At 40.5% G+C, this 22214-nt stretch overlaps 1 protein-coding gene across 3 annotated transcripts in view; it reads right to left on the bottom strand.

The window, feature by feature from the left end:
* Positions 1–21140, bottom strand: part of CLCN5 (chloride voltage-gated channel 5) — a 193894-nt gene extending 172754 nt beyond the window's left edge. Inside the window, exons 1-2 of one of the 3 annotated variants that reach the window (XM_055564633.1) lie at positions 20784–21140; positions 18165–18321 (exon numbers count right to left, since the gene is read on the bottom strand). In XM_055564633.1, coding sequence (XP_055420608.1) covers positions 18165–18180 — 16 coding nt within the window. In that variant the 5' untranslated portion in view covers positions 18181–18321; positions 20784–21140. Of the gene's footprint in view, positions 1–11801; positions 11851–12246; positions 14608–18164; positions 18322–20783 lie in introns of those variants that run through there. The other 2 variants (XM_055564641.1, XM_055564634.1) reach the window with 2 other exon arrangements.
* Positions 21141–22214: the final 1074 nt, after the last annotated feature.

The following is a 22214-nucleotide window of genomic DNA, read 5'->3' as shown; positions in this document are numbered from 1 at the left end:
TTGGACTCCAAAATCACTGGTGACAGTGACTGCAGCCATGAAATTAAAAGACATTTACTCCTTGGAAGAAAAGATATGACAAACCTAGACAGTGTATTAAAAAGCAGAGATATCACTTTGCCAACAAAGGTCCCTATAGTCAAAGCTATGGTTTGGCCAGTAGTCATGTATGGATGCGAGATCTGGACCATAAAGAAGGCTGAGCCCTGAAGAATAGATGCTTTCGAACTGTGGTGCTGGAGAAGGCTCTTGAGAGTTCCTTGGACTGCGAGGAGATCAATCTTAAAGGACTGATCTTAAAGGAAGTCAATCTTAAAGGAAATCAACCCTGAATATTCATTGGAGGGACTGTTGCTGAAGCTGAAGCGCCAATAATTTGACCACCTGATGCAAAGAGTTGACTCATTGGAAAAGACCCTGATGCGGGTAAAGACAGAAGGAAAAAAGAGTTAGATAGCATCACTGACTCAATGGACATGAATTGGAGCAAACTCCAGAAGATGAATTGGAGCAAACTCCAGAAGATAGTGAAGGACAGGGCAGCCTGGTGTGCTACAGTTCCACAGGGCAGCAAAGAGTCAAGGCACAACTTAAATGACTGAACAAGTCAATTGTACTAAGAAGCAGATTTTCTCTTAATCTAGAAAGCTAATACAAACTCCTATCACCTTTTTAGGTTACAATGGCTACTTTTGGTTCACAATGTTTTTGTTAAATAATGTGAAATCTTGGGTTGTTCTTTACTCTGCTTCTTCCTCCAAAGTGGCCAAGCTTTATCATATCTTCTTTTGTGCTGTCTCTCACATTTAGCCTTCCTTTGGTGGTTTAGTTGCTAAGTTGTATCCAACTCTTGCAACCCCATGGACTGTAGCCTGCCAGGCTCCTCTGTCCATGCAATTCTCCAGGCAAGAATACTGGAGTGGGTGGCCATTTCCTTCTCCAGTGGATCTTCCCGACTCAGGGATCAAACCTGGGTCTCCTGCACTGCAGGAAGATTCTTTACCAACTGAGCTACAGGAGAAGCCCCATCCTTCTTCCTTTAATTCTCCCAAATTAACATCTTATATCCAGGCCCTCACACTGCAACAGTCTCCTAACTAATCCTCTGCAATTCCAGTATCTCCTTCCCACCTGCCTGTCTTTCTAGGATGTCTGTTTTTTCTCCCAGTTTTCCCCTCCTTTATGCCTAGTCCAAGCTGGGGACATTTCTAACAGCTTCTCTGATCATCAGCAATGACAAAAATCTTCCTGTCTATTCTCTAAGCATAACTTCCAGGTCTGGGTTCAGGCTCAACATAAAGCCACAGTACAGGCAGCTCCTCATGCTCTATGGTTTCTAGAACCAGAAACATCTCTCAAAAGTGGCACTCTCTATGATTCCAGTCTTTCTACGCCCATCTTCAGCCTGAAAGTCCTTAGCCTTTCTTCTTTCTCACACTTCTTTCCATCCCTCCAGCCTCTGCCACCTGCCCAATTACACAGACATACAATTATACATCCTACAGTAAAACCTGTCTTGCTTCTTAATCCATTTTTAAGTCTTTTACCATTCATCTCCTGGCTAAAATTCCAAATACTAAAGAACCAGGTTCAGCCAAGACTGGATAATGACTCTTGTCTCCACGTACACACAACTGGGTGAGGGAACTATTCATGATACCAAATCAAGAAGACATTCAACTGGGAGTAACTTTTACTTCTGGAAGCTCAGGTTTTTGCCTTCTTTTGTGAGGAGAGAGTGGGCTGAAAATGAGCCTGAAGCATTTGAAGATTTAACTTAATCATAACTTTATTATGAAAATACAGATAACTTAAATCTTCTCTGCCTCAAACATAAGACTATACTGGCATTCCTCCTCCATCCTTAAGCAAAAAAGCTTAAGAAATGTAGTGTAATATTCACTTACAATATTTAAACAAGGGGAACAAGAACAACAGATATTTATTCAGACACTTAATTGTTTAACTGTGACCTAGAATACAATTATTATGCAACTTAGGTAATAAATATCCATGTATCAAAACTAATGACATAATTAAAATTGCTTCATCTAGAAAACCTAACAAAATCATGATTTTCATCTAATTTTATCTCATTTTCTTAGTATTAAGTTTTAACAAAGTCACACCCACCCCACCTCATCCCCCAAGCCTCCTGGTCATGACAATACCCTGGTAGCTTTCAAAGGCCTTTGATTTGTCCAGACTGCCTCCTGTGCTTCAGACCTGACCTCTCACCTCAACCACTGTTACATCTTTCATTTATTCGTATAACAGTGTCAAGAAAAGAATCTAGTGACTATTATTAAAAGGCAGTATAGCTTGTTGTAAACAAGTCAAGCAATATAGAAAAGTGTCAAGTGAAAATGACAGCTTGCAGCTAGCCATTCCTAATCTAAAAGAACTGATAACTTTCATGAGCATCACTTTCAGAAGATGTCTATGTATATGTAAATTACTTATGCATACAAACTCAGATCTATCTAACCTATACCTCCCCACTTCGTTCTGCTGTACAGATGGGATCATACAATACCATTCTGGACCTTTCTTTTCTCACTTAAAATCTATCTTGGCCATCTTCACTCTTTTTAATGAATACACCATTATTAATGTAACCTGTCTCTCATGATGAACATTTATCAATAGTGAATAAATGGCAATAATGAGGCACCTAACATCCAGGTAACAAGTGGCTTTTGTGCAGTTTCTTTTTAGACTAGAGTCACTGGGACAAAAGGGACACATAGTTTACATTTTGATAAGAACATTCAAGCTGCCCTCCAAATGGGCTCCAACAATTTATACTCCCACCAACATTGCACAAAGGGTGGGCTTTAAGAAAGTCAATCACCTGGTCTGAAGTTCCTGTAATTCAAATAAGGAACCAGATATTTGACACAAAAATAGCAGCGCATTGATGATTTTGTTACATGTTTAACAGTCAAGAAAACTAGATGCCATGGCTAGTGGCAGCCACACCCTACTGTGATTAGCCTTGCCCCATCCAAATGCAAATTCACAGGGTGCTACTCTTCACAATTTATCCAGCTCTTCAATAATGAATTCTTTATGCTCAGAGATTTTATTGAGAGAATTCAGTATAGAAGAGAAACCTATACTGCTTCTGACAACATAATTATCTCTAACACCAGGAGTGCTACATAATGGTGTGATACAAGGTGGTTTACACTCACCCATAATTAGTTAAAGGCATTGGTAATAGAGGCACACTTTGAATATGTAAGAAGTGAGTACATTAATGTATTCATGGCTTGGAATGATCTGGTTGACATTTCATTAGTTTAAAATTTGTTTCCCTCCCCCCCACACCAATGGTAGTGAATATCTGTAAGCATCACTGCATAGAATCCAGTGAATCACATCTAATAGAATAACACTTGTTTAACATTCTACATTTTGCAAAGCACTTTAGCATATTTTACCTACTTTAATATTCATGGAAATCCTGGTAGGAAGGCCAGGCAAATATTACTCATTAAACAAAGCCTCAGTGAACACATAGTATGTGGCAGGCACTCGCTGCTAGACAGCTGGTATGCAAAAGTGACAAAATTCAACACCCATTTATGATAAAAACTCTCCAGAAAGTAGGCATGAAAGGAACTTACCTCAACATAATAAAAGCCATATAGGACAAACCCACAGCAAACATTATGCTCAATGGCAAAAAACTGAAAGCATTGCCTCTAAAATCTGGAACAAAAAACAAGGGTATCACTCACCACTACTATTCAACATAGTTTTGGAAATCCGAGCCACTGCAGATAAGAAAAAGAAATACAGACTGGAAAAGAAAAAGTAAAATTCTCACTGTTTGCAGATGACATGATCCTCTACATAGACAACCCTAAGGATGCCACCAGAAAATTACTAGTGCTAATCAATGAATATAGTAAAGTTGCAGGATATAAAATTAACACACAGAAATCTCTTGCATTCCTATACACTAACAATGAAAAATCAGAAAGAGAAATTAAGGAAACAATCCCATTCACCACTGCAACAAAAAGAATAAAATACTTTCTGTATACAGAAAACTATAAAACACTGATGAAAGAAATCAAAGATGACACAAACAGATTGAGAAATATACCATGTTCTTGGATTGGAAGAATCAATAGAGTGAAAATGAGTATACTACTACCCAAAGCAATCTATAGATTTAATGCAATCCATATCAAACTACCAATGATATTTTTCACAGAACTAGAACAAATAATTTCACAATTTGTATGGAAACACAAAAGACCCCAAACAGCCAAAGCAATCTTGAGAAAGAAGAAGGGAACTGGAGGAATCAACCTGCCTAACTTCAGACTATACTACAAAGCTACAGTCACCAAGACAGTATGGTACTGGCACAAAGACAGAAATATAGATCAATGGAACAAAATAGAAAGCCCAGAGATAAATCCACACACCTATGGACACCTTATCTTTGACAAAGGAGGCAAAAATATACAATGGAGAAAAGACAATCTCTTTAACAAGTGGTCCTGGGAAAACTGGTCAACCACCTGTAAAAGGAAGAAACTAGAACACTTTCTAACACCATACACAAAAATAAACTCAAAATGGATTAAAGACCTAAATGTAAGAACAGAAACTATAAAACTCTTAGAGGAAAACACAGGCAGAACACTCTTTGACATAAATCACAGCAAGGTCCTCTATGACCCACCTCCCAGAGTAATGGAAATAAAAACAAAAATAAACAAATGGGACCTAATCAAACTTAAAAGCTTTTGCATGATGAAGGAAACTATAAGCAAGGTGAAAAGGCAGCCTTCAGAATGGGAGAAAATAATAGCAAACGAAACAACTGACAAAGAATTAATCTCCAAAATATACAAGCAGTTCATACAGCTCAATACCATAAAAACTAACAACCCAATCAAAAAGTGGGCAAAAGAACTAAACAGATATTTCTCCAAAGAAGACATACAGATGGCTAATCAACACATGAAAAGATGCTCAACATCACTCATTATCATAGAAATGCAAATCGAAACCACAATGAGGCATCATCTCATTAAAAAGTCTACAAAGAATAAATGCTGGAGACGATGTGGAGAAAAGGGAACCCTCTTACACTGTTGGTAGGAATGCAAACTGGTACATTCACTATGGAGAACAGTGTGGAGATTCCTTAAAAAACTGGGAATAGAACTGCCATATGATCCAGCAATTCCACTGCTGGGCATACACACCAAGGAAACCTGAATTGAAAGAGACACGTGTACCCCCAATGTTCACTGCCGCACTGTTTACAATAGCTAGGACATGGAAGCAGCAACCCAGATGTACTTCAGCAGACAAATGGGTAAGGAAGTTGTGGTATATATACACAGTGGAATATTACTCAGCTATAAAAAGGAACACATTTGAGTCAGTTCTAATGAGGTGGATGAAACTGGAGCCTATTATACAGAGTGAAGTAAGTTAGAAAGAGAAACACAAACACTATATATTAATGTATATATATATGGAATTTAGAAAGACAGTAACGACGATCCTATATGCAAGGCAGCAAAAGAGACACAGATGTAAAGAACAGACTTTTGGACTCAGTGGGAGAAGGCGAGGGTGGGATGATTTCAGAGAACAGCATTGAAACATGTATATTACCATATGTAAAATAGATGACCAGTGCAAGTTTGATGCACAAAGCAGGTCACTCAAGCTGGTACTCTGGGACAACCCAGAAGGATGGGGTGGGGAGGGAGCTGGAAGGGGGTTCAGGATGGGGGGACACATATATACCCGTGGCTGATTCATATCAACGTATGGCAAAAACCATCACAATATTGTAAAGTAATTATCTTCCAAAATTAAAATTAATTTTTTTAAAAAGTGAGAGACACTCCCCTCTCCTTCGCTGATACCCTGCTCTGTCCAATCTATCTGCAAAGCCTCCACACTGCACTTAGGATACTTGGTTACATGGCCTATGAAACCCTGTGTGACCAGTGACCAGTCCTCTGCTCACCCTTCCAATTTCTTCTTTTTTCCTTTTTTCTTTTTTTGGCTGCACTGCTTGTCATGTAGGATATTACTTCTCCAACCAGGGATTGAACCTGTGCCCCCTGCAGTGGAAGTGCCGAGTCCTAACCACTGGACCACTAGGGAAGTCCCCCTTCCTTCCAATTTCATCCCATGCCCCTTTGTACCTTCTTCACTATGGTACAGCCCCACTGGGCTGTGCTAGGGAAGAATCCAGGTTCTTTCCACCTCAGGGATTTCCACTTTGTTTCCTCTGCCTGGGATGCCCTTCCCCCAACTCTTCGCTTGGATAATTCCTGCTTATCTTTCAGCCTCAGCCAAACCTGTCACTTTTCCCCAGATCTTTCCTCCCAAAAAATTATGTCTCGTTTATTATTCTTTTTCAGAGGATGTTATAGCACTCACGACACTTTATAATGAAACATTTGTGCATTTATTTGTTTGCATTCCAACTTTCCCACATGACTTCAAGGCTTAGAAGGACAAGAATCATGACTTTTGTGGCCACTACTATATTCCCAGCACCCACCCAACACAATGTCTGGCATACGGAAGACACGAAAACAAAAGTACTGAACAAAAACAGTCAATGCCCTCAAGGGATATACAATATAGAGGGGAAATACACAAAGAAGCGAATTTTACCAGAGGATAGGCAGAGTTTCAGGAAGGGCTACAGAAAAGAGATGACCTCTGAGCTAATGATTGAAAGATAAGTAGACATTTGCCAGGAATGTGACCTACTGAAATGCTTTAGGCCATCAAGACCAGACTGTATGTGGGGAATGGCAAGGACCATGTGATGCCATACAAACTTTTGGCTTTAATATCTGGGCAGATAGTGGATCAAGCAGTATAGCGAATATAAGAAGTTCTATTATTACTATTAGTTACCAGGGTCCAGAACCCAAGGAAAAGAAGCCGTTGGCAGAGTTTGGCATTTGGATAGTGTCCATTCCCTTGTTCATCTGCCTCTCATCACTCTCAAGTTAAATAGGAAAGATCATGATTTCAACCTGGGAATATTCAGTGCTTAGTCACAGATGGCCGCACATAGGTCAGGCCAGGCCAAGGGAGGGCAGTGGATTCTGTGACGCTCTTCATGGAAGTAATAAGGGCAGAAATCCTAAATAAATACAATAAAATGCTACCTCACACCTGAATGGTATTGGGTTGAAAAGCATGAAGATATGCCATTACTAGGGAGTTACCACACCCTATTCACTCCTCAACAGCTTCTTTGGTCTGACAACAGGTCTATAAATACCTGCATGTTAACAGAAGGTAGACTTTCCTGGTGGTCCAATGGTAAAGAATCTGCCTGCCAACGCAGGGGACAAGGGCTTGATCCCTGGTCCAGGAAGATTCCACATGCCACAAAGCAGCTAACCCTGTGCACCACAACTACTGAGCCTACACGCCTAGAGCCCCTGCTCTGCAACGAGAGAAGCCACTGCAATGAGAGGCCCATGCACAGCAAATAGAGAGTAGCTCTTGCTCTCCGCAACTAGAGAAAGCCTGTGTGCAGCAATGACCCAACACAGCCAAAACTAAAATAAATTAATTTTTTAAAAAATAGAAGATGGGAAGAAGAAAAATCTGATATTTGTTGCCACCCATAGTGAAATTTTCTGGGCCTCCCTCCCCTTGCCCCGCCACACACAGAACAGTGTTATATGAAACAGGAAGCTTTGAATCACAATTCTGGTTAAAACCTAAGGAACCTATAGTTTATTTCAAAAATGCTAACAGAAGCACAGGAAGAAAAAAACACATCCTGGAAGCCTCCATGACAAAGCAATTCTTTGGGGAGGAAAAAAAACAAACTTTTCAAAACAGCAATAAAGCAGAGAAAGCAACAGTAGGAAAAGACAAACATTTAGCAGAAAATTATAAAATAGGCAAGCCTGCGGAAGTGGTAGCAGTGTAATGCAGTAGGGCTAAACAGGCACACAGATTGGCACTGATTATCAAGCTGGGGGCCTAATCCTGGCTCTGTGCCCCATGTGACAGCTGTATGACCAGAATGAGTCTCCTTGGGCCTCAGTTTCTTCCTGTGCAAGATGAGATTCTGGAAACAGAAGATTCTTTCCAGTTGAAAAACATCCCTGTAAGAGCATAGTGATTTTTTTCTTTCTGTCACAATTATAATACAATGAAAATAGCCATGACAGGCCAGGCATTTTGGTGATTCTCACTGTCACCTACAACTGTGTGAGGGAAACACTATTCTATGCAAAAGGATATGATAATAGAAAAGGACAACATGATTATTATTTTTTAATGGGTAGGGGATTTCCTTTTGGAAATGTCATGAAAATGTCCTGGAACTAAAGAGTACTCACAACACTGTGAATGTACCAAATGTCACTAAATTGTGTACTTTAAAATAGCTAAACTGGCAATTTTTATGTGTATTTTACCACAATTAAAAAAGAAACTTCCCGGGAGTAAAAAAATGAGCATTTGTCTTTGGGATGCAATTTGTTTCTCTTAAAAACTGTGGGAGCCCCACACTGTTGGTGGGAATGTAAATTGGTGCAGCCACTATCGAAAACAGTCTGGAGGTGTCTTAAGAAACTAAAAATAGAACTACCATATGATCCAGCAATCCCACTCCTGGGCATATATATGAAAAATGTGAAAACGAATTTGAAAAAATACATGCACCTCAATGTTCACTGCAGCACTATTTACAACAGCCAAGACATGGAAGCAACCTAAATGTCCATTGACAAATGAATGGATAAAGAAGATATGGTAAATATATACAATCGAGTGTTACTCAGCCATAAAAAAGAATAAAGACATTTTCAGCAACATAGATGGATCTAGAGACTATCATATTAAATGAAATAAGTCAACCAAAGACAAATACTATATGATATCACTTACATATGGAATCTAAAGATATAATACAAATCAACTTATTTACAAAAGAGAAACAGACTCACGGACAGAGAAAACAAACTTATGGTTACCAAAGAAGGGGAGGCACAAACTAGGAGTATGGGATTAATAGATACACATTACTATAAATAAAATAAACAATAAGGATTTACCATATAGCACAAGGAACTATATTCAGTATCTTATAATAACCTATTATGGAAAAGAATCTGAAGCTATACACCTGAAACTAACATAATACTGTAAATCAACTGTAGTTAAATAAAAAATAAAATATGGAGGAGCACTTCCTTATAGATGAATACCAGTTTAAAAAAAATGAGGGATGAGAAAATTAGAAAAATTATTGCTTTTCAGAAATTCGAGTAAAGATTGCCAATTAATGCTAAAACTGTTGGAGGAATGATTTGGGAAACAGGATATTCATAAGGTCTTAAAAGTACCATGCCACAGATATTTTTTATTAATTACCTATAAAAAACAGAACCTCAGCAATGAAGAGATATGGCAGACACCTCCTTAATAAATGATTACTTTAGCATCACCAATAACAGGGTAAACTGACATTACGTGTCTTCACCCAAAATGTAATGCAGTGGACGTACACAGCATCACCTATGTAAATTTCTTGCCAAAAACACAGAACTCAAATCTAATCTCAGGAAAACAATCACACAAAGCCAAACTGAGGAATGTTTTTTATACGACAACTGTCCTGGCTTCTTCAAAACTGTCAATGTATCGCAATGAAACAAAGAAACAGGAACAAAAGGGACAGATAATCAAATACTTGTCCCTTGATTGGATACCAAATGCCTCCTCAAAAATGCTATAAAAGATACTTTAGGATAACTGAAAAAAAATATAATTATAGGCTATAAACTACATAAAATTATTGTATAGGTGATAATTCCTTGAGTGTGAACACTATTATTGTTATGGAGGAGAAAGTCTTTCTTCCCATTCTCTTTAATTAAAATTTTATATTGAGATAAAAACATAATTTGTAGATTCACATGTAATTATAAATAGTACAGAGTGATGCAATATACCCTTTGAAGTATGATTATTATTAACCCCATTTTACAGAAGAGGGTGAGGCCCAAAGAAATGAAGTAATGCCTATAACTAGCAGCAACAGAGCCAGGATACAAACCCAGGGAGTCTGTCTCCAGAGACTACACTTGACCCCAGAGGACATAACTGAGGCTTTTGGAGCTTAGGGAACTCTGGTTACCAACTGGCAGAAATGGGTTCAAATGCAGGTGTACCGGATTCCAAGGCCCATGTTCCTTCCACACTGGACGCTTGGGAAGGAATAGCTGGCTCTGAGAGAAAAATTTTCTGAAAGTCTGTTTTTGGTTACCCCCTACTCAGTGTTTTTCATCTTAATCCATACCTCATCCCATTCTGCCCCACTGAGGAGTTGTGGCAGGGCAATAATGCAGAGAGACGAAGAACTCATTTCCTGTACCTGCCATAGCTGAGACACTGCACCAGAGAAAAAAGGAGGGAAGTGAAGACTCGGTTTTTTACTCCTGTGCTAACACCATCCCTTTTATTTGAGAGTCACACACATACTAAAGTTTTGGTCAACAGAACAGGACCAGATGGCTTTTCCTAGGTGATGGTGATCCAATCATCAAGCCACACAGCCATCGAGATTTCACACTGAAACTCTGTGATCAATTCACTGACTGTTTTGTGATGCTCCCCTTGGCGCCCAAGTGTTAGCTAAATCACCAGAATGTTTACAAATGCACTGTGATGTGCTAAAAAAAAAAAAAAAAAAAAAAAAAAAACTGCAAGGTTGAAATTTACTTCCCTCAGATCTGAAGCCAACAGAACAGTTTCTCACTGCATCTGTTTTATTTTCATGCTTACCCGGACATATTTTGCCACTTCACCTTATTATGTAACTCCCACACTAGATTAAGTGTAATTTCCCCATTTTTGCACACTTTTCCTGTCCCCAATCTCACTCTCAAAAGAGTTTTTTTGGAGTCAATAGGAGAGACAGCCAAAAATTACAAGAACACTTAAGGAAGAATTAATATTAAAAAAAACTGCTCTAACAAAACCCTCAGGGATTTAGTGTGTTTTGTTTTTTATTTGGAGGTCGAGGGCACAGAAAGGCTGAAACAGCTGTCTAGAAGCCCACACAATTCACTTCTTTCCTTGTTGGACGCACTGCTTTTTTATACCTCATTTCCAAATAACTTGTTTTCTGATTTAATAGAAATACATATTTATTATATAAAATGTGGAAAATACAAGTACAAAAGGGAAAAAATATAAATGCATCCTACTACCTGGGGACAGCCAGTTCAACAACTTTGGATCATTTCCATCCATTCTGTATTTATCATCACATTCATAGGTATACAGATGTAAACACACAGAGATATACATAAACTCCCAGTTACATTGAAAAGACAGAAAAAGAATAATCCCATACTCTTCCATTATACCATGAAGATTTTCTCTGGTGTTGGTCTTGATTTTTAATAGCCTGATATTTTACTCTGTGGACCTGTTGTAATTTACTAACATTCCCCTAAGTTAGTTTGTCACCATTTATAAATACCTTAGTACATAAAGTTGTGTACATATATCTGATAGTTCCTTCAGAAATTATACTTGTAAAAATTAACAAGGAATCTATGTTATATACAGAAAAATTAAAAGATACAAATAAGCAAAAAGAAAGTCAACCGCATTTTAAAAAATACTTTGGTGTCTATCCCCTTAGACTTTTCTTTGTATGAAACATATATGGATGTGACACATATATTAATATGGGATACTATTAATAATAAAAAGTAACAGTTACTAATAATAGTTACCATGTTTTGAGTACTTACCATATGCCAGGCACTGTGATCTTCTTTTTTTCTCCCTTTTTACTGGACTCTTTTTTTAAAAAAAAAAAAATTGTAGTATAGTTGCTTTACAATGTTGTGCTAGTCTCTACTGTACAGCAAAGTGTATCAGTTATATGTATATGTATATTCCCTCTTTTTTGTATTTCCTTTCCATTTAGGTCACCACAGAGCACTGAGTGTAGTTCCCTGTGCTATACCAGTTTCTCATTAGTTATCCATTTTACACATAGTATCAATAGTTTCTATATGTCAATCCCAATCGCCCAATCCATTCACCCAAGCCTTCCACCCTTGGTATCTATAAGTTTGTTCTCTATGTCTGTGTCTCTATTTCTGCTTTACAAATAAAAATTCATTTATACCACTTTTCTAGATTCTACATATATGTGTTAATATGATATTTGTTTTTCTCTTTCTGACTCACTTTACTCTCATCATTTTCTGATGTAATCCTTGCAACCACCCTACAGATTCGCTCAGCAGTTTCCAAAGTCCTCTGCACACTGGAGTCACCTGGTGGGCCTCAATCCCTGAGCACTGGATCTCATTCCTAAGGTCTGGGTGAGGCTTGGGCTTGGGTGGGCTTTAAAGATCCCCAGGTGATCCTAATGGACGTACAGGTTGGGAACTGTTAGGTTCACTTCTATCTTACCCCTCTTTTAACTAATGTGGAAGTTGAGGATGGGCTTCCCTGGTGACTCAGACATTAAAGAATCCTCCTGCCATGTGGGAGACCTGGGTTCGATCTCTGAGTTGGGAAGATCCCTTGGAGAAGGGAACAGCTATCCACTCCAGCATTCTGGCCTGGAGAATTCCATGGACTGTATAGTCCATGGGGTCACAAAGAGTTGGACACAACGTAAGTAACTTCCCAAAACCATGCAGCTCATAAAGCTGGGATTTCCATCTAGCTCTAAGCCCAGAGACCACACTTTTAACTGCTGATAATTTGGGATGTGCTTCCCACCCCCACCATTTAACACCATATTGTGAACCCACTTCTATCTTAATAAGTATAATTAATCCACATTACCATTTTAGTAACTATAGTATTCCACTGTATCAATGCATCAGAATGCAAGTGTTATCAATTTTCCCCACTAGAAAATGCTACAATCAATATACTTATTGATACATCTTTCTGCACATCCTTCATTATTTCCTTAGGATGAACCCAAGAAAAGGAATTGCTGGGTGAAAAGATAAACATGTTTTTTAAAGCTTGTGACAAATATTGCCAAATTGACATTGCCACCAGAAGTGTACGTGAATGCCTACTTGCTTATGTCCTTGCCAAAGCTGCATTTTGTCATTTCTTTTTAATGACTGCAAATTATATTGGAGAAAATGGTATGCCATTTTGATTCCCCCTTTCTTTGACTACTACTGAGACAGAACATTTTTTCATTTATTGGCCATCTGGATTTCTGCTTATGTATTTTCCTATTCCCATCCTCTGCACATTTTTCTAGTAAAATATTTGTATTTTTCTTATTAAGCTGTGAGTCTATATATTACCGATAATGAGTCTTTTTGCAATTGTTTTCAAGTTCTCTCATAGTTTTGTGTAGAAATTTTAAATTTTCATATAGTTGATTATATTAAACTTTTTCTTCATTAGTCTACCTTTCATATTATGCATACAAATAGCTTCCCTACCCCAAAATTATGTGAGTATTCTCCTATATTTTTTGAGTTCCTTTATCATTTTTTAAACTTTTAATTCTTTAATGCAGCAGTTCCCAAACAGGACTACACATCAGAATTGCTTACAGCACTTCTTTAAATGCTCAGGTCTTAAGACTTAATCACAATTTGAGGGGATGAGAACTGAGCAGGAATATTTTTAAAAGGCACTTCCAATGCACCCCCCTCTTTTATTAAGAAACACTATTTTAATCCTTCTAAATTTACATTGGTGTAATTTTTCCAAGTTTCTCCAGCATGTTTGTTAAATAAACCATTTCATAAACTTGAAGTGCTACTTTTATCCTCGTCAGTAAGTTCTGTGACATCGGAGCCCGTTCCTGTGTGTCCTGACCACTGCCGTCTCCAGGGCTCTACATAGTGCCTGGTACACAAAGGGCGCTGGATGTTAATTGCATAAATAAATGGCACCTGACAACACAAGTCTCCACCTCCATCCCACCCCAATTTGGCTAGTATTCTCTTCAATATTTTCTTGACCATTAGGCCACACAGAGTCGGACATGACTGAAGTGACTTAGCAGTAGCAGCAGGCCAATAAAACCGATGTTATTAATGATGACCCTGAGTTATCAAAAATATTAAATTATGCTCAGTAAACTCTGTTTAAAATGGCCAGGAAACGTATTAGAGAACTCCATCAAACAAAGTCAAAATAACAACGTTGGCCATGTTTAAGAGGTATGGGAATTCTGATCCAGTTCTCCATGGAGGAACTAGACAGCATTGACCTGAGAGACTAACGACACTTGGCTTCCTCCAGCTCTGAAGAGTTCCTCTTGCAGATGCAGAAACTGACTCAGAGCTTCCTTGAGCTGAGGACAGAACCACACATGCCCTGCTCCAAGAGTCAATAAAAAAAATTGGAATAGTGAATCAGGAGACCTGAGTTTTAGTTCTGTCACTACTGCTAACCTATTTGACCACAGGCATGTCACTAAACCTCTAGGGGTTGGGCTAGACGTTTTCTAAGGATCTCTTCAGATCTAAACCTCTACACAGAGACCCAAACAAAAGAGGGAAGGGATATATGTGTACATATGGCTGATTCATTTTGTTGTACAGCAGAAACTAACACATTGTAAAGCAATTATCCTCCAAATAAAAAATAAATTAAAAAAAAAAAAAAGACCCAAATAGACTACTGTGGGACAGGCCTTCCAAGGACAACCCGAAATTCCCTCCACAGAATGGGGTCCCAGGTCCATTCCAGAATATAGCAAATAATAATGACAGTAGTAGAAGCAGTAGTAGTAATACTAATAGGAGTACTAGTAACAATAACAGCTATTGCTGAATTTTGTGTGTGCATGCTCAGTCGCTCAGTTGTGTCTGACTTTTGCAAACTCTGACTGCAGCCCACCAGGCTCCTCTGTCCATTGGGATTCTCCAGGCAAGAATACTGAAGTGGGTTTTGCCATTTCCTCCTCCAAGGGATCTTCCCAACCCAGGGATTGAATCCTTGCCACCTGTAGCTCCTGTACTGCCAAGTGGATTCTTCTGGGTTTTTTTTATTTATGTTTTTATTGAGATATAACATATTGATTCAGTATTTGCATGTATATTTAAACAATCACCACGAGTCTAGTTTACCTTTATCACCATACACAGTTACAGATTTTCTTACTGTGATGGAAACTTTTAAGATCAATTATCTTGGCAACTTTCAAATATACACTAGAGTATTATTAACTAGAAGCACCATGCTATACATTACATTCCTATAACTTACTTATTCTATAACTGGAAGTTTATACCTTTTGACTTCCTTTACACATTTTGCCCAACCCCACCCCACATCCTTGGCAATCACCAATCCATTGTCTGAATCTGTGAGCTGCTTTTTTCTTCTTTAGATTCCATGTATAAATGAGATCAGATGGTATTTATCTTTCTCGGCAGGCAGATTTTTTACCACTGAGCCACCTGGGAAGCCCATTGCTAAATTTTACTGAGCACTTATTGTATGACAGACAATATTCTAAATGGCTTACTACTAAAACCAGTGGCACAAAATTTTATGGCACTTACTATGTTCCCAGTGTTTTGTTTATTATTAACTTAATCGTCAAATCAACCTTACAAGGTTGAGTTCTATTGTTATCCCCATTTTACAAAAGAGAAAAATGAGACACAGAGAGATTAAGGGACTTGCCCAAGGTCTCACAGCTACCAAGTGATACAACCAACACAGTTGAACCTAGACCCACACTTATAACTATTCTACCATACTGCCACCCAAACTATCACTGTACTAAGCTTGTCACTTCAGAGGCTGAACAAAGCAAGGAATGAGTTGCAGTTACTTCTGTGGAATACTCCCCCTCCTCATTAATGCTAGAAAAGCTGTTTTCCTCCAATGTGATTTTAAGCAGATCAAATTTCAGGGCCTGAGATAGCAAAATATATTACTTATTAAGAAATTATGACATTTTTATTAAGAACTGTTATCCATTAAAGTGTTTTTATTATAAATCATTAACTTACTAATGACATTTCCATTAAACAGAAAGAAAACACACACTTTTTATGCATCATTAGGAACAAAACTTTAGCTCCCCACCTGTACAAACTCTAGGGCTTCTCAGGTGGCACTAGTGATAAAGAACCCACCCCCAATGCAAGAGACACAGGTTTGATCCCTGGGTGGGGAAGATCCCCTGGAGAAGGAAATGGCAACCCACTCCAGTTTTCTTACCTGGAGAATCCCAATGGACAGAGGAGTCTGGCGGGCTACAGTCCATAGGGTCACAAAGAGTCAGACACAACTACAGCGATTTAGCATGCACTCAGGAACACAACTTTAGCTCCCCACCTGCACAAACTCTTAATTCCATACTTTTAGCACTGTCTTTTAAACACTGACCTGACATCTCACAGTATCTCAAACAAAACAAGCCAAACCAAACGCAGTACACTAACTTCCCACCACCCCCACACCCCTGTCACTTCCTTTCATGGTCCCCGTCTCAATGAATGGCACCACTGGCCCCAGGCACCCAAAACTGGGTGTCAACCCAGGCTCGGTTCCTCCCACATCCAATTACAGAATGTTCACAGAATTCATCTCATTCTCTCTATCCTTGCTGCCCCTCCTTCTTCTCAGACCCTTACCAACTCTTCCCTAAGCCACTATACCAGAAACGTCCCAACTGGTTCTTGGTTTCCATTCTCTCCAGCTCCAACCCTACCTCAATAATGCTGCCAAAGTAATCTTTCTAAAACAAAACCTGATGATGTTACTTTCCTGTTTAGAATCTTTGTCTTCGGGATAAAGTGTGAAATCCTTCCTAGGACATACAAGGTTCTTTATCATCTGGCCTCTGACTACCTTTCCTGCTTCATCCGAGGTCGTGGCCCACACATCTCACATGAGGCCAACAGAGCAACTTGGAAGTTCCCAAACAGTGCTTCTCTGTCTGCCCAGAATGCAATTCCCTCATTTGCCCATCTGGCAAACTCCCACTCATTTTTCATTTTTTTTAGGCCAGCTCAAAACCCACAGTTCATCATGCTTTTCTCTGAGCATCCATCACATTTTGCATCTCTATTATAACACTTATTCAACCCGACACAACTATTTGCTTATATAGTTTGTCTCCTCAATAAGACAAGGAACCCTCTAGGGTTCTGCATCTTACTCATTTCTATATTCTACTTGTTGAATTAAAGAATGTCTCAGAATTTAAACAAGAATATCCAAACTTCGCCTGATAAATGCCCATTGGGTGAGTCAAACCAGGCATATAGGCTGAATCTCATTTCAACAAGTATCTTTAAAGTGACAACCCTAGCATATCAAAGATACTTGTTACAGCCATAACCAACAGGTGACAGTTTTAAAAGAAACATCAGACCACCAACAAACCTACCTGTTGAATATTTATAGACATTTGAGCTCCCTTCATTCTACTCCATCTAAGTGGTTCTTAACCTTTTTTGGGTCACAGACCAATTTACGTAGTGTTTGTCTATCATTTCTTAAACTCATACTCCCTTATGATAAACATAAAAATCCCATGCATCCCTGGAGATTCTGATACTCTTCAAAACCCATCAAAAATAAAAAGAAAGTTACTTATGTGATAAGAAATCACAGGTTCACAAGAGATGTGCTCTATCAGGCAAGATAGCATTAAGCTTTGCTCTCAAGTCATTCCATTGTATTAGAACAGGCATTAATATTAACATATAACATTGAATAGCCTTTAAAGACTTTATTGGGAAGAGAAAGCCAGAGAGGTGCTAACATCTGTCTCCCCCACCTTTGAGAACCTTATGATGGAAATTTGCCAGAAACAAACTGAAATATGAAAAAAAATACCCGCCATCTCCTGACCTATAACCCCCATGAGCACATGTTCAAAAGAAGGCAGTTTTTTGAAAATGCTCCTGGCACTACATTTTCCTGCTACTCCTACTCTCCACACACACCCCTTCACTCCTACTTGAAAATAATCGGAACTAGCTAGCAGCAAGTCCTTTTGAACTAAAAAGCTTTGTCCTGGCGAAGACAAGCAGTTAAATTAAAGAAACAGCTGCCTGGCTGCCTGCCTCTGGCTTGGGGGTTTGGGTTGTGGTAGAGGATAGAGAAGGAGGAAAAACCAGTTGGAGGAGTAAGTACTAACTTCTTACCCTGCCACGTGGCCATCTTGATTCTATTCTCTCCCACGCTGAGGTCAGCAAGCTCAGAGTTTCCCAGACCCCCCAGTTTTGTAGGGAGACTCGACTGGGATGTGGAGAGAACAGCAGCTGTATCGTCTTGTTTTCTGCAGAATGCTCAAGCTGGGACCTGAAAATGTCAACAAGAAAACGAATACCTAAATGAAAAACATTCAAATCCTTGAAAATTATCTCCTGTCCCTCTCTGGACCTCTCTTTGCATAAGCAGAGACAGTCAAGTGTCGTATTTCCACCTAAGCAGCAAGGTATCACTGAAAAAAGAATGGGGAAATCTAGAGTCAGTTAATATTGCCCTTGAGTGTTGTCCAATTCTGCATGAATCACTGGATCTTCAGTACATAGGTTTCAGAATCTCAAAGGATGGGTGGTTGGATGAGATAACCATTAAGTGTCTCTTGACGCAACCTCTAAGTTCCACATTTTGGGGAATGAAGAACAGCATAATATCCAATGCCCTCCCCAACCCTCAAAATGCCCAACCCTACATTAAATTTTTTCATAGAAAGGAGAGCAAATTTTGTGACTAAAGTTTTAAAATGGATCTTGTATAAGAGCCATGCCCTCAAGGTCGTGGTGCTTCCTCTCCACTTCATTATATTTTCTCACATTTTGCCAATGTCCTGTAGGAGCTTAGATTGCTTTTATAATCAGGAAGGAAAAGAACCAAAGGAAAAGAAAAATGTAAAAAGAGAACATTAATTTAAGTAAAACCAAATTAATTCACATAATTTCTATTTTTAAAATGTCAAATTCAGTCTTTGGACAGTACTGCTTGAAAGGATATGAAAGGCACTAGGAATGGGAGAAAAATATGAAAGGTCTGACTACTTTGTTTGATTTAGAAGATGACTATATTAAACACTTTGCTTGTTCATTTAAACAGGTTCTTAAGTATTAGAGTGGTCTTCCTTATGTAGTATACAAGCCGATCTGCTTTTTCTAAGAAACAGTCCTCACCTTTTTGACCCGGGGAACTTCAAAGTAGATTGCGATTTCCATAGCTTTCATACAAGCAACACTTCCACCCTCTAAGTCAAAGTGCTGACAGCAGACACACTAAAGACTAACACGAACTTGACAGCCATCATTTTGGCCTTTTTTAAATGATGTTTTTTGCCGTTGTTTTAGATTTGAGTTTTACTTAATAGATAGTTAGCCAAGGTTTTAACAGAAAAGCTCAAATATATACATAAGAGGAATGAGTAACATAAACGCTCAGGTACCTATCAACTAGATAAAAAAAAATATCAAGTTACCAATCTCATTTCGTCTATTATTATTCATGCATGGTTGTATGCTTAGTAGCTCAACCGTGTCTGACACTTTGCGACCCCATGGACTGTAGTCCGCCAGGCTCCTCTGTCCATGGGATTCTCCAGGCAAGACTACTGCAGTGGGTAGCCATTTCCTTCTCCAGGGGATCTCTCCGACCCAGGGATTGAACCCAGGTCTCCTACATTGCAGGCAGATTCCTCACCGTCTGAGCCACCAGGGAAGCCCTCTTATTCATGGAAATGACTTTTTTTAAGGACGAAAGTGTGAATGTGCACACTAACCCCAAGAAGCCAATAGAGAAAAGACAATGCTTTGGCTAAGGAAAGGCTTGCGAAGTCCAAGAAACTAGGAACTCACAAAGTCCCAGGATGGAATCACCAGGAAAATTGCTTCGATGACTTATCTGGAACCTAGAGCAGTTTGTTTTGGTTTGCCTTTTTTTTCTCCTCTTATTTAGCATGCAGTACTGATACGCGCCTCATGGGACCAGGAGAATTTAACATCTCCGAAGTCAAACCTGGGCAGCTGCTAATAAATCTATGAAGTGTACATAAAGCAGATTCTTACTGGCTTTTCATACTTCACACTTCTGGATTTCCCTCACTTATTCAGGGTAGCTTACACTGACGTTATCATATGGCACACGTACAACTTCACTTGGCACTCCCGGAACGTGATTTGCTCTGAAATATTAATAAGGTACACGCACATCAACGTGAAGGTAAAAAGTTTTCCCCTTGAGGAGAAGGCGCTCGAGCGCAAGCCTGTAAAGTCAGGAGAGAACCAGCTCCCCGCGTTAAGTGGGAAGAGGAAAACGAAGCAACTACTTTTCCGAGAGCTTGGACTCCTCTTCGTTACGACCCACACAAATCTGCCAGCCCAGAGCAGGATGGATAAGAACGGGGCCTCGACGGGGTTTTACCAGCCAAAGCCACCCTGCCCCAATCGTGGAAAGGGGACGCCTGCAGCTAACCTCCCTCCCCCATTCAAAAGCTGGGCGGGCTTGGCGCGGCTCCGCGAGGAAACTTCGCTGGGACAGCGCAGGGACCCTGGCTCGGAGAATAGGGCTGGGCTCCCTGGAAGATGCCGCCCTGCACTGGCTAGAACTGGCCGTTCTAACTCCTCCGAGTGCCAGGCGGTGGCGGCCAGGCACAGGGAACCCCCATCTCCGGGGGCCGAGGCAGCGGGGGAGCGCCTCCCCTGTGTCTCAGCGCCCAGGGGGTTCTCGGGGGGTGGGCCGGGGACCAGCGGCCCGCCTAAGACCTGCTGCGGTAGAGACAGCCCATTTGTCTTTACCTGTCGCCGAGATCCGGAGCGACGGAGCCCGTGTCCGCCGCCGGCGGGCCGAGCGCTCAGTCGGCTCTGGCGTCCGGGACACTAAGTTGAGCTAGCGCCCCACGTAGCCGGCAGAGCTTCATTCACAGCCCAGCCAGGAGGAGGGGGAGCGGAGCGGGCCCGCGGCTCATGTGACAGGCGCCTCGCAAAGATCTGCCAAGCACGGCCGCCGTCTGCGCGTGCGCGCCCCAGCCAGCACTCTCCCCACACCTCGGCTGAGGTGGGGAGGAGGTGATCCCCGCCCGGGAGTCAGCAGGGCGGGGAGAGCCGAGGCGAAGGCGGTGCAGGGCGGAGTTTCCGTGCGCGCAGCCGCAGTAGGTCGGCCTTGCTCGCTGCCATATTTAATAAGGACTGGGCGGACCCTAGCCCAGTGCTGGGCGTGTCAGTTGCTTTTGAAAAATAAATGCTGCTTTATGTTTCACTGTTTCGAGCCTGCGGTACGGTTTTGTGGTTTTGTCCTTAGAACTAAACTGTTTCTCCTGAGCTTCTGGCTCACAAAATACCTTAGCTAATGTAATAAGTATATTACATTGTGTGTGCTGTGCTCAGTCGCGTCCAACTCTGCGACCTCATGGGCTATAGCCTGCCAGGCTCCTCTGTCCGTGGGATATCCCAGGCAAGAATACTGGAGCGAGTTGCCACGCCCTCCTCCAGGGAATCTCCCCGACGCAGGAAGCGAACCCCCGTCTCCTGTGTCTCTTGAAGTGCAGGCGGATTCTTTACCGCTTGAGCCATCAGGGAAGCTAATGGTATATCACATTAGCTCACGTATTTTGGGCTTCCCAGGTGGCGCTAGTGGTAAAGAACCTGCCTGCCAATGCAGGAGTTTTAAGAGAACCTGGGTCAGGAAGTTCCCCTGGAGGAGGGCATGGCAACCCACTCCAGTATTCTTGCCTGGAGAATCCCATGGACAGAGGAGCCTGGAGGGCTACAGCCCATAGGGTCATAAAGAGTCGGACACGACTGAAGCGACTTAGCACGCACGCACTAACTTTGAGCCTCTGATTATATGCCAGGCACTGTTCTAGCCCTTTACTTTTTTCATCTCATTTAATGCGCACAATAACCCCACTGGGGTGTGTACTGTTATTTCTCCACTTTTATTCATAAGAAAACAGAGGCGCAGAAAGTTTGTCCGGGTTCACAGTAATACTTCTAACAGCCAACATGATCCTCATAGTAACACTGAAAAATCCACAGTACGGTTTTGGGTATTGTCTCCATTTTTAATACTTACAAAACAGAGGCTCAGGAAAGCAAAAATCACAGAACTAGAAAGGGGTAGAACTGAGATTCCAACCTAGGCCTACCTGACTCTGAAGCCCTAGGTTTGGAAGAAATAGCCCCTCATTTTACAAAAGAGAAAACAGGCCATTGGGATGTGTTGACCTA

This window comes from Bubalus kerabau, chromosome X (genome assembly GCF_029407905.1).
Source record: "Bubalus kerabau isolate K-KA32 ecotype Philippines breed swamp buffalo chromosome X, PCC_UOA_SB_1v2, whole genome shotgun sequence".
NCBI lineage: Eukaryota > Metazoa > Chordata > Mammalia > Artiodactyla > Bovidae > Bubalus > Bubalus kerabau.
This window is presented reverse-complemented; position numbering and strand designations above follow the sequence as displayed.